General features: G+C 43.8%; 1 protein-coding gene across 1 annotated transcript; it reads left to right on the top strand.

Moving 5' to 3' along the window:
* Positions 1–235: 235 nt before the first annotated feature.
* On the top strand, positions 236–9646 carry T265_13295 (hypothetical protein; the record flags this gene model as incomplete). Its single annotated transcript, XM_009168183.1, has 3 exons — positions 236–445; positions 849–1078; positions 9517–9646. Coding segments are annotated over 3 exons (495 nt in total), but the record flags the coding sequence as incomplete, so codon positions are not given.
* Between the last annotated feature and the right edge of the window lie 2254 nt (positions 9647–11900).

Below are 11900 nucleotides of genomic sequence, written 5' to 3'. Positions count from 1 at the left end.
TTAGGCTGCTCTTTTTTCCCAATCCACTCCGCGGCTACTCGTGTTTTTACCAGAGATAGCGAGGTTTATGCTGCCTCTTTTTTCCACACAACTAGGCCCGGTTGTGGTACGGTGGTCAAGGGCCACCTCGAGGCTCCTTTGGTCACTTGATTCATTGAATGCGTGCGTTATTCAGATGTGTGCATTTTTTCGCCGTTTTCTCCATCAGACTAATGTCTAGTGGCATATATTATAGGAAGCCCGGAAGGCGGCAGCCGACACCACTCTTGCTCAAGCCGCCGCCAATGTCGAACCAGTTGGTCGGATACAAATGCGTACTCGACGCACCCTTCGTGGACATTTGGCAAAGATATACGCAATGCACTGGAGTACAGATTCAAGAAATCTTGTCTCAGCTTCGCAAGATGGAAAGCTTATTGTGTGGGACGGCTATACAACCAACAAGGTAATTTATTACTTTACCTGTGTGATGGTTGACTTGTATTATGGTGCGTTTGAATGACCGTTACGTTTGGAATCACCATCCGTCAACTCTGACTTTAACTCATTTGGTTAAATCAGCTTCAAATATAGGCTCTTTATCTGTTTCACGCACACATACATCGGCTGAACTAAGTCTGGTGTTCTGTTCTTGTGAGGCTGAGGGGAGCCGTGATTCTGTAGCTTGACAATGCATGGTATCAATTACCCTGAATAACGGACACACTGAATTTCCTTTTGCCGCGGATTGTGGTGGTCAGGGACGAGTCAGTGAAAATTCGTCGTCATGTCCGTTGTATCGATTCCAGTTCAGTGTGCACCTCACCGACGATTCACTCCACTCTCCTTCATTCCTTACCATCTTCTAGGTTCATGCTATCCCGTTGCGAAGCAGTTGGGTTATGACTTGTGCCTATGCACCCTCCGGAAACTATGTCGCATGTGGTGGTCTTGACAACATTTGTTCGATTTACAATCTGAAAACCCGAGAGGGTAACGTACGTGTCAGTCGGGAACTTCCGGGACACACAGGCTATCTGTCATGCTGTCGTTTCATTGATGATAGTCAGATTGTGACCAGTTCGGGTGATGTAACTTGGTGAGTTTTGCATTACGTTGCGCGAATGAATGGCTTTCGTTGGCTGTCACCATATCAGTTTGTTTTCTTTCTTTAAACTTGGGCATGAAGAAGGGCGAATTAAAATGTCTCACAATCAGTTTGTGATTGATTTACTCGGATTTGGGGATGTGTTTGATTTATCAGAGAGATATTCACATGTTGTTTATGGGGTAATATCCGTGTGCATTCATCTTCTGTTGCTTTCTACCACTTACCACCCTGCTTACTCAAATTTGCAATGCCACGGATGTCAAACACGCATTTCACTTTCACTATAATTCAGTGCTGCTTTGTCGCCCTGTGAAAACCTTGTCGCATTCTACTTCTTCAGTTGTGGTCTATTTACTTTTTAAATGCCGTCGTTTAAAGCTCCCCGGAGTTGTTTGGAGTTCCAAACGAATCATATGCTCTGTTACGGTGCTTGTGTTGTGGCACAACTCAGCCGCAAAATTATTCCAGTTTTGATTTGATTTAGTCTAAACTTGGGAAAGCACTAATCATTTTTAATTAGGACGTGATTGACCGAAAGTCCTGTGCAATGGTAGAATTTTGTTAGCTCATTCATCATATGGCTGGGGTTTTTCGTTCAATTCACCAACGTGTACTGATTTTCTGTGCACGTTCTTGTTCAGCAGCCTTCAGTGTGCTGCCTCACTGACTCATCCGTTCACTTGATCAGACAATGAGTGCTTGTATGTTCATTCACTTCTTCATGCAGACAACTCTGTCACTCCGTTCTTGCTGTATCCCTGTCTTTGGCATGAGACACCTTGTCGTCCATCTAGGGAGCATGACCTAGTGCGAATAGTCTCTCCAAATTTCTTCGATCAGAGGAACAAGAGTCCGTTTGAAATCCGTCTTAATTGTCCATCTTCTGTATTCACGCACCCCTCTTTCTATTTCTATTTGATTCAGATACTTTTCTCACTTTTTAACTGACATTTGATGCATCTGGATTTCACAATTGGTCGGGTTTTTCTCGTTTCTCCTTCACACACTAATTGAGGAAGCACAGTTTGATGCCTTTTTTCTCAACTTTATGTGCCTTCTCCGTTTTCGTTCCACAGCCTGTTTTGTCCTTAAGACCGATTTATCGAACAAAGAACATCCCGTTTCAATATTTCCTCCTGTCGAGCATCTGTTTCGTGCGACAAACAGTTTACTGGGTTGTGGATCAGTTTCCACTGCAAACTCTAATACGGTAATCTTCGGGTATTCTGCAGGCTTCGCCTGAATTCATTGGTAATGCATGGTCACCTAGTTGTAAGCATGAACCCGGTGTAGAATCAACAATGGGTGCATTTCTTGCATATTCCAATCACACGACTGCGTCGTAATGCCACTGTACAATAGAAAATATAAACTCACGATCAACACAACGCCTCGCTTATCGTGAACTATTCGTTTCAAGATTGTCCACCACCTTCGAACTGTTTTGCTTCTATTCCTCATCTTTAGATAGCATTCTCATTCTCATGCCTGTTTCTGGACATAATGAGCATTGTTATTCGGAACCTTGCTCCCTTATTATATGGTCCCCATTTGCTTCAAAAGCAACCTGGCTATTTTGTCAACAGTCTCTCAAGTGACCGGTTTCGATTCAGATTCCATTGTTAATTGGAGGCAATCTTTTTGTTGAGCTTCGCTGTGTTTTCCTTACTGCGTGCCACACCAGTCCTAGTGTGGCCTCCATGAAACTCCTTTCCCATGACGCCACCTCAAACTATAAATCGGTAAGGTCGTACTAGTCCCTAGTCGATCACTCCTTCAATTCCCGACGATTTTTGAGCATGTGTGATGGTTGGAGTACTGTCGATCTGTCTGGATCTCTTTTGACTCCAATCTTTGCCCCATTGACTGTGGTGATTGTACTTCGATCTGTTTGCATTGATGCCTGTTTCAGGACGACGTGTGACGCAAAACACCTGAATTTGAGATCAGTGTAATAATGATGAGGTTTTTTATTAGTCACAAGGATGGTGTACAGAAATAGGGAAGATCCATAGTCAATCATCCTGTGTGAAGACAGCAGACATCACTTTGGTAATAAAAAAACACGAAACTATCAGTGGAGTATAAAAATCGGCTTCAGCACGAGAAACACCAACAATGTGTGCATGATTCACAACAGTAGAGCATCACGGAGGTCTGGACAGAAGGACTTTGACACGAATCTCGATGTGACGAGGATTAAAACAAATAGCGAATGAAATGGATTTCCAAAGGCTGGTAGCCCTGGAGGAAATAAAGAGAAAAAAATAGAAGTGATGACCACCCAATCGGTCCAAAACATTTTCCAATTTATTGAAAAATAGTCTTATTTGGTGACGACGAACTGAAGCTTGCTACGGGTGGTTAGAGCACTGCTGAATGATTTTGTAACAATACGTAGGGAACGGGTTCGGCTAAGCATTGGCTATCACAGTAGTGACAAAACAACGAGGGGAAAGCTACATCTGGGCGCTTTGAGAGTAGTTGTAGATTGGTCGCAGGAGGAAGGAGGCACACTTTTCCTCGAATACTGTTTGGAAACAAGAGTTGCGTAGCAGTGTTCCATAGTGGGAATGAGACAAAAGAAGTTAGTAAATATCTGTAACATTAGAGTTTGGTATGCCGATGGCGTATACGTGGCTCTATGAATCTGAGACAAAGTGTAGCTTTGAGAAGAACAAGTTCTGGAGACCTGAAACGTTGTCGCCTCCATAAGTATAAATGCAGCCAAAGGCCGATGGAAGCAGATCGTTGCTAACCAAGTGGGACAATGTAAAGTAAAAAAAGGAACCTTGAGAGATACCTGGTCTGACATTATGGATACGAGACATTAGGGGTATTGTATTGGACTGTATTGTACCTGAACTGAACGGTTTGTAGGGAAGTTTTCAGCCCATCTCGCCACATCTGGATAATGTCCGTAATTAGTAGTTGGGTACTCAGGTCATTTTTTTAATGCCTGATTGAAGGCCGTCGATAGTTTTATCGTACTTGACCTTACGCGATGGCGGAGGGATTCAGAGCAGCGAATCCATTGCCCTTCGGTTCAAGATGAATCGACAAAACAGACGTTTTTCGCTGGAATCTTAATACGATTCATAAAACAGCTGATGAGGTTAAACTTGGCTTGAAGTGGCAAGTTCTTCGGGTAATGATGGATAGTCAAAATAACTGACCATAGGCAACATTGTACATAACTTAACTTGGTTTATAGATAAGTGCACTTTAGTTCACGTGGTTCAGATGCCGCCAGAATATCACCTTAGTTTTTCTAAACGATTTCAGGGCAACTGACCGTACATGTCATACGTACACCAGGAGTTTCCGTTAGGGCAATGGTGCCTAAATCCATATTTGCGATTGCTCAGTAGGCTGTTATTTCCCATATCACCTAGGTGTTTGGCCACATTGCTCTTGGTGATAGAGATGCGGCAGTCGTATTAAAGGTCAGATAGTAGCCGACTTTTTGGAATGGGGCTATGTGGAAGCTTTTCCAAGAGAAGGAAACTATACCACTAGAGGGTGGGAGACAGAACACGTGGTGAACTTGGAGCGAGGTCGGGAGCTCCGGTACGGAGCAAAAACAGATAGAAATCAATAAAGACTAGGATGTTTGGGGGGGTTAACCGGCAGAAAATATTCATAAGCAGTTCTAGATGAGTTGATGGATTGTGGCAAGCAGCTGTGAGTCTGGATGGACTGTGTTTCTGGGAGAAGTGATAGAATTTGAGACAAAATGCCGTTAAATATATAGATTTCTAATCAAGGGCGCATGTCAAGGACTGCATTGGATTCAAAAACTCGAGGACAGAAAGAAGATTGGAAATTCCGGTTAGCTGTTTCCACACGATCCCAGCAGGATCCACTTCTCACAGGTCTTCAACAGTTGATCCGCTCTTGCGATTGGTCAACGTATCTTGATTCTTGTTGGTGGTGGTCGCACGAGATTTGCGTGCAATGATATTGCGGACAAAATGAAGGAGGATTGGGTTAAAATACATTACTAAATCCGGCTTTTTCTCCTAACATCGCTAAAACGTGTGTTTAGGCCATTCCGTGGATGAGAGCTCTCGGAAGTGAGATGAATTGTGTGCACTCCTTGTGTGCATCCCATTATTAAGGTCACTCGTGAGGTGCTTAGCTGAAATCCTAGGATTGCTGGAGGTGCACCATTCCCAAGGTTATGCACCTGAAAATCGACGCATGCCGTCAGTGGACGGTTGGCCCTAAAACACAGGAACGGAGACATGAGGGACAAGTTAGCTGGGAGTAAATGACAACACAGTAGTGCAACTGATGAGGAACCTGTCGTTTAAATTTCTAGGGCCTATGGTGAGTCTTAATCACGGTATGGTATTCAGGTAGGGAAGAAAGCCATTTTTGATGACAAGGCTAGAAAGTCAAAGTTCTGATGTGTGGTACAGCCGGTTGTAAGTAGCTAAGCGCTTGTTTCGCACCGCAGGAAACAAAGCATCAGTTCCAAAACTGATGTTGCTGTGTTTGATGGTGATGATGATGATGATGATGATTATGATGATGATGATGGTGATGATGATGATGCAGGGAGTTCTCTCAGTTGACACGCAATGGAGAGCATAGTTGACAGTGCCACTGGGTGAATTGTGCACTTCTGTTCACTAGAGGAATACTGAAAATCAGAGGAGCGATAATCAGGTGTGGAAGTCAGAGTAGGAGTGAATATAGACAAACCCCACTCTTGTAACAGGAGAAATGGTGTGTGGAGAAACCGGAAAGTTGAATGAAATCATCGCTGTCTGATGTTTGTATTCCATTAAGGAATGGAATGGAGGAGCAGGACATTATACAAAGCAGTGGAATGATAGAAGACTGAGGTTTTAGGTTTATGAGGATGTTAGTGCGGTGCATATGTGTGTAGTAGGTGATAGACAGCTATCTCAACCCAGGGGCCTGGATTGGTGAACCGCATTAGGCTTCCATAGTGTGGTCGCTAGTACTTGAACGTCAGCTTGAACCACCTACCACGTGGTTTTTATGTCAGATATTTATCTGACAGCTGGGTTCTGCTAACTCCAGTGCATCCTATTCTAACTTTGTTGATCTCTTTCTACCTCGCATTTGATCTTCTTCCGGGACTTGAGACTCTTTACCACTCTCTATCCTAACAGTTCCTCGCGATTCAATAATTCTGATCCATTATTTTACAGCATGAACCTTTCTGCTATACCCATCCATCGGAATCATGGATTTTTGTTCTACTCATCTCTCTTCGCTTTGAGGCAATTGTTGTTTTCCATTTGCCTGTCCTTTCTTCCATAGATCAGATGGTTCCAATGTTTAGCCTTCTTTTTGGTTGTTTCTTTGTTCTTCGTAATCCACACCCAGGTTCTTCTTTCACTTGATCCCTTCTAATCCTTGTTGCCCAACCAGGTTATTCGATATCCTCAGCATTAGTCAGTCTCTTCTGTGCGTGCCCACTTCTAGCTTGTGAGCTGAAACAGTTTTAGAAGCTACATTGGCCTAGATGTTTCGAGTTCTCACTTTTTTCCTGAACCGGATCTTGCTGTGGTTCTCTAAACTTCTATCCAGCTTTCATCAGATCGGGCACATGTTCGTCTGCTTGTTGAATAACAGTCATTATTGCTCAGCTTCGAAACGCAGATTAGCTATGGGTAATCTTCATTGCTTTTACTAATGATATAATTAGATGGCTCCAGCGAATATGCAAAAGTACTATATTTGCCTTCCGTCCCATATGTTGCTTTGGGGTTACAAAAGTTAATACCGCCTGATGAAGGAGTACTTTCTTGATACAAGTATGTATTGGAGATTTTGAAAATGTATCTATCACAGGCGGCTGCTCATTATTCTTTCTTTCCATTAGCGCTGTAGAGCCCCATGGTTCTCGTATATACGGTAACTCGAATAATACCTACATAAACTAGGGTTTTACTTTATTTGCTGGTGCATTTACCACCCCTTACTTACTTAACTGTTTTAACACTGGACAGTTTACCCGGGAAAAATTCACCAAACCGTATTATCGAGCCACAGCCGTCGAAATATCTACTCTGCCTAAATAGTTCCGGAAACAGCGGTGAATTTGTAACTAATGACGGACTGTTACCAATAACGCATTAGCAACGATCACTTGTCAAATAGTTCGACTACGTGAAAGGATATCATGGCCCTGTGGTTAGAATCTACACAATGGTGACTTGGGGTCATACGTCTCTTCGACCGCGATGTGCAGCTGGTGAATGCGACTCGCTAGACTTGCTTTTTCAGTTAACTTGGCCACTCGAATGTTGCCTCTAACCAGTCGTCGATCTTCATGAATGACTGATCAACGAACTGCTTGGATAACAATCTAATCCTTCAGTATTGGTTCGATTGCTCGGTTGAGTGAATGGCTGGTCAGAGAACGAAACACTTCTGCCGTCGTTAGCTCCATATTTTAACTGTCGAAACTTATCTTGGTAGGATTACATTCGCCTTGTCGTCTTCGCCCGACAGTGCTAACAGCACTGTTGGCATTACCAGGCTCGTATTGGCTAATGGGTCAAACTGCAAATTCTGCTTGTTCATCGCTAAACAGTAAGTAGCTCACATCGCACAGTAGCTCGTTTTCAGACGCAGCTAGAGAGCGTGTCCTCGTAGTTTCCGTATTCATCATTGAGACGACAGATGGTCGTCTGCAGCGTTTAATCCAAACAATTCGTAAATCCAGTGCGTTCAGCCAGAACCCCACAACTGAGTTAAATACAACATTCAGCAGACAAGTTCCGTCGCCTTTCTCGTGTATGTGTACACGTGTCCGTACTTTCTCTTTATTGAGCTGATTTTGATCCACAGATACTCACCCGCCATTGGATCTCCATTTGGTCAACTCTGCGGTCGAAACCTTCTGAAAGCATAAAGGAGAGCATGTACATATGAAAATCGTGAATTCGAATGTAATGCTATTGGAGCCACCGTCTAGTCAGAGGACACGACTATGGTCTGATCTTAGGTGCTGCGAGTGTAATTCGGAGTGAACCTATGGGGTGAAATTAATTTCCTAAATGATTCGAAATGCGGGCTCTGAATGTGGCCTATTCGGAGAGGAGGTTCTTTTGTGTCCAGTTCTTCAATTTCATGTGGTCCTCGTTTAATGTACGGTGTTTCGTCAACAGATACAGTGACGGTTTTTGGATAGTGACCACATTGAGTACCTTATGATTGGGAGTCCAGAGTGTCTGACATCACTGGGCTGACCAGAACAAACACCCGGTTGGGATCTGTCCCTCTACTTCAAGGATGGTATACTCATCGCATTGAATCCAATCTCTCCTAATTTGGGCCATGACGCTCTCAGAGTTAGGAGTTGGCTATCTGGTTGGTTGAGATGTTTATTTGCCCGTTTGAACATGATTTTATCACGTCTAGGGTTCCGCATTTGTTCAACAGCTTCTGCGATTCAGAACACAAGTTTCCTAGTTGTGCTCTTATGTTCTGTCAAAATACAGACATTTTCTTCGGTCTCCAGATTGTGAGGCTGCAGAAATCCCGGATTCCATTAATCCGACGACCTGCTTTTTCCCGTAAGGTTTGTCATTCTCAAATACCAATAGGACCTAACCTACTAATATGCAGCTCTCTAGTCACACCAAACGCCGACCTAGGTGGGCATTCACATGTTTTGATATTCACTGCATACGAGTTCGGTCACGCAGATATCAGGCGGTATGGCTGCACCGAGTGATAGCCTATGCACCGGAAGGGAGTGTTTGCTTGTTTGTCCATACTGCGTGGTTCGCGAGTTGTGCGATCTGCCACCACCACTGACCTAAGAGCCTGTACGCACTTGATTGTCGATCAATCTTCAGTTGAACTTGAACCGATGGCTCTAAACGTGCCTCTGCTGATACTACTGATTGTAGCTTGGTGCCTCTTTCGTATCGTGGGATGCAACAGATCAATTCGCACCAGAATGTCAATGTCAGTATGTTTGTCGACATCATCTGCACATACGCTGACTGTTATCAGTAGGATTTTCTTCGCAGTCTATTTAACGCTTTCTCATTTTACCTTCTCTTCGAAATTCTTCCTGATTCGGACACAACAACTTGAAGTTGTCCACAAATGCACGCATTTGGTTTTCATGAGTGACTCAACTAAATCTCTCGCTTATGAAATTCTTCAACTTGGAGTTTTCTTGTTTCTCTCTTTCAAAGTGATTTGTAATGTCTACTAAGTTTGCACGACAATTTTGTATTGCCGTACACCGAATAGCTCCTGAAAGTGTGCACAGACAGATGAAGTATGGGTCATCCTTCCCGGTCTTTCAGTCATCTACTTCCGTTTAATTCACTTTGATCTACTCAGCTCATGGGCGATTTTTGTGTGCTCCATTATCTTTGCCGTACTCTCTCGCACCAACTTGCTGTTCTTTTAACCACTTTCAGTGGATTATGGGATATTGAAACCGGTCAACAGATTGCCAATTTCACCGGCCACACCGGCGATGTGATGAGTCTCAGTCTAGCTCCTGACAATCGCACCTTCGTCTCAGGTGCATGTGATGCTTCAGCAAAAGTAAGTTTTGTACCCAGTTTTTGTGGATTGCACATCAGCCGGAAGTTGTCATACCACTTTATACGCTGTTTGATCTTCTAGGTTGCCTATCGTTTTGTTTTAGTAGTGTAATATGATCGTGCAAGCATAAGTCCGTAAAGTTTCATACAAAAGCACTTCACTAAGTGACATAAGTGGCCTGGTTGATGCCTAAAATTCTACCGGATGGCGGTCCCCCGTTGCCCACCTAACAACAAGAAAGCAAACAAGACTAACAAACTGCTTTTAACTTCTTTAAAAACCATATTTTTGTTTTATTCAACGGCTATAGAATACTAGAAGTTTGAAATTTGCACGGTTTCTCTAGGTGAGACTGAGTATGAGACATCCACTGGTTATAGAGATGAGGAGCTAAGTCGCTTAAGCACTTTGACTTTGGGCACGGGCGTCCAAAAAGGCGACCAAACTTCATTTTGCACGCACTCGTGAGAAGCTGAGTCGGGGCACATCCTAATACCCAAAGCACTATCTCATTCCTGGGCTAGTCGGGTAATGCATTGAATGTGGGGCTTGATATCCCGACCTTGTGCAGTTTTGCGCTACGTTACACTACAGTTTTTGGGAACGTTCAATCGAATTTAGGTGACTGGTGGGTTTTGTTTATCCACATCCCTTATTTATTCCGACCCATGAACTTGTGTGCATGTGAGTTCGTGTCGCTAAAGCGCTGATGCAACGGATCACGCTTCAGATCGACCTGTTTTCTCTCATGTCGGTGTTGTCAGATGCTACCTTCGGATCCTGTTACCATCCTGTTATCAGCAGAACCCAAATACTTTATCTACTTTTGTGCTTTGCCTGTGTGTATGTGAACGGGTTAGAATTAACGTGTGCGGTTTATCGTGACCGAAAACACATCTGTCTGACACTCGAGGTTTAAGTGAATTCTCGTCCTTCTGAGTTTTGAAGGCTTTGAGTATCCAAAGCACGGTGAAGTCACCCAACATGCAACCATTTATCGAACCAGAGAACATCGACCGTGTTGATTCAAGGAAGCATCACCATTCTGAACTCGATCAGTCCCCGCGTATGCGGAGGATTGTGCGGCATGAATCCTGGAAGTAGATTTGTTCCTTTTTTGGATGGCGAGTTAATTGCATAGGGACAGTGTCCGGTTCAATAATCCCCACTTCCGTAATATACTGGGTAGCCAGAATGAAATAATACATCCTTCGAAAAGCTGAGCTGGCTAGTATACGAAGGTAGCTGCAGTACCTGAGAGGTAATGATGATATTCGACTGAAGAGACAGGTATGTAATTACGGTAGAAACACGTTGGTTTCCGGCGCCCTTCTACATAAGGTGGTGTTAGGATGTTATTTACAGTCATCACTCGCTTGATCGTAGATTCAAACTTCATCGCAATTTCCGCAAACGATTACCACGCAATGATGCCACCGTCTGGTAGTAATCCGCTAATGATGTGTAAGATACGACGATACCGGTCGAACTTCGTCCTATAACACAATATACAAGTTGGTAATTGATCAGGTGGTTGTTGATCTGTTCGCCGAGCTTGGCAATTGATTTGCAAACGTTTCGTCACCATTCAAGGAGACATCTTCAGTGCGCAGTGAAGATGTCTCCTCGAATGGTGACGAAACGTTTGCAAATCAATTACCAAGCTCGGCGAACTGATCAACAGCCACCTGATCAATTACCAACCAATACACCCGAGCTACCAATATTCCAACACATTACCAACTATATACAAGTCTTGAATTGAAGGACCGAGTAATTTCTCGAAACCCATGCTTTATCACCTGAAAATTCGCCAGTTTACCTTGCCATTAATCATGTTCCGTGGGCTTAGGATAAATACATCCATTCTTTTGAGTATTCGGACTTGTAGCCTTGAAATTGGGACATCCCGCAGTTGTGGACAACTTGGTTACCCGGTGGGTGTTTCTCATTGAGTGATTTTACTGTGATATTGTTGCAGTTCGCCTTCTTTGTCACTCTTTCAATCGATTACTCCTTGACTGGATCTAATGACCGTCCGGCGCATCACCCGACGCCAGGTGAAACTGAGTGTCCGCGCAGACCGAGAAGCTTGGTGGACCCGAAAGGTCGGAGAAATGGAAGATGCAAAGAATGCTGGAAACGTGCGCAAGTTGTTCCAGTTGATTCGTTCGACTGGTCCTCGGAAACCTCTTGTCAGTGAAACAATCAGGGACCAAAATGGCTCCCTGATATGCAGCAAAGCAGAACGTTT

Source organism: Opisthorchis viverrini (genome assembly GCF_000715545.1).
Source record: "Opisthorchis viverrini unplaced genomic scaffold opera_v5_55, whole genome shotgun sequence".
Taxonomy (NCBI): Eukaryota; Metazoa; Platyhelminthes; class Trematoda; order Opisthorchiida; family Opisthorchiidae; genus Opisthorchis; species Opisthorchis viverrini.
Note: the sequence above shows the minus strand (reverse complement) of the source record. Positions and strands in the feature narration are given on the sequence as shown.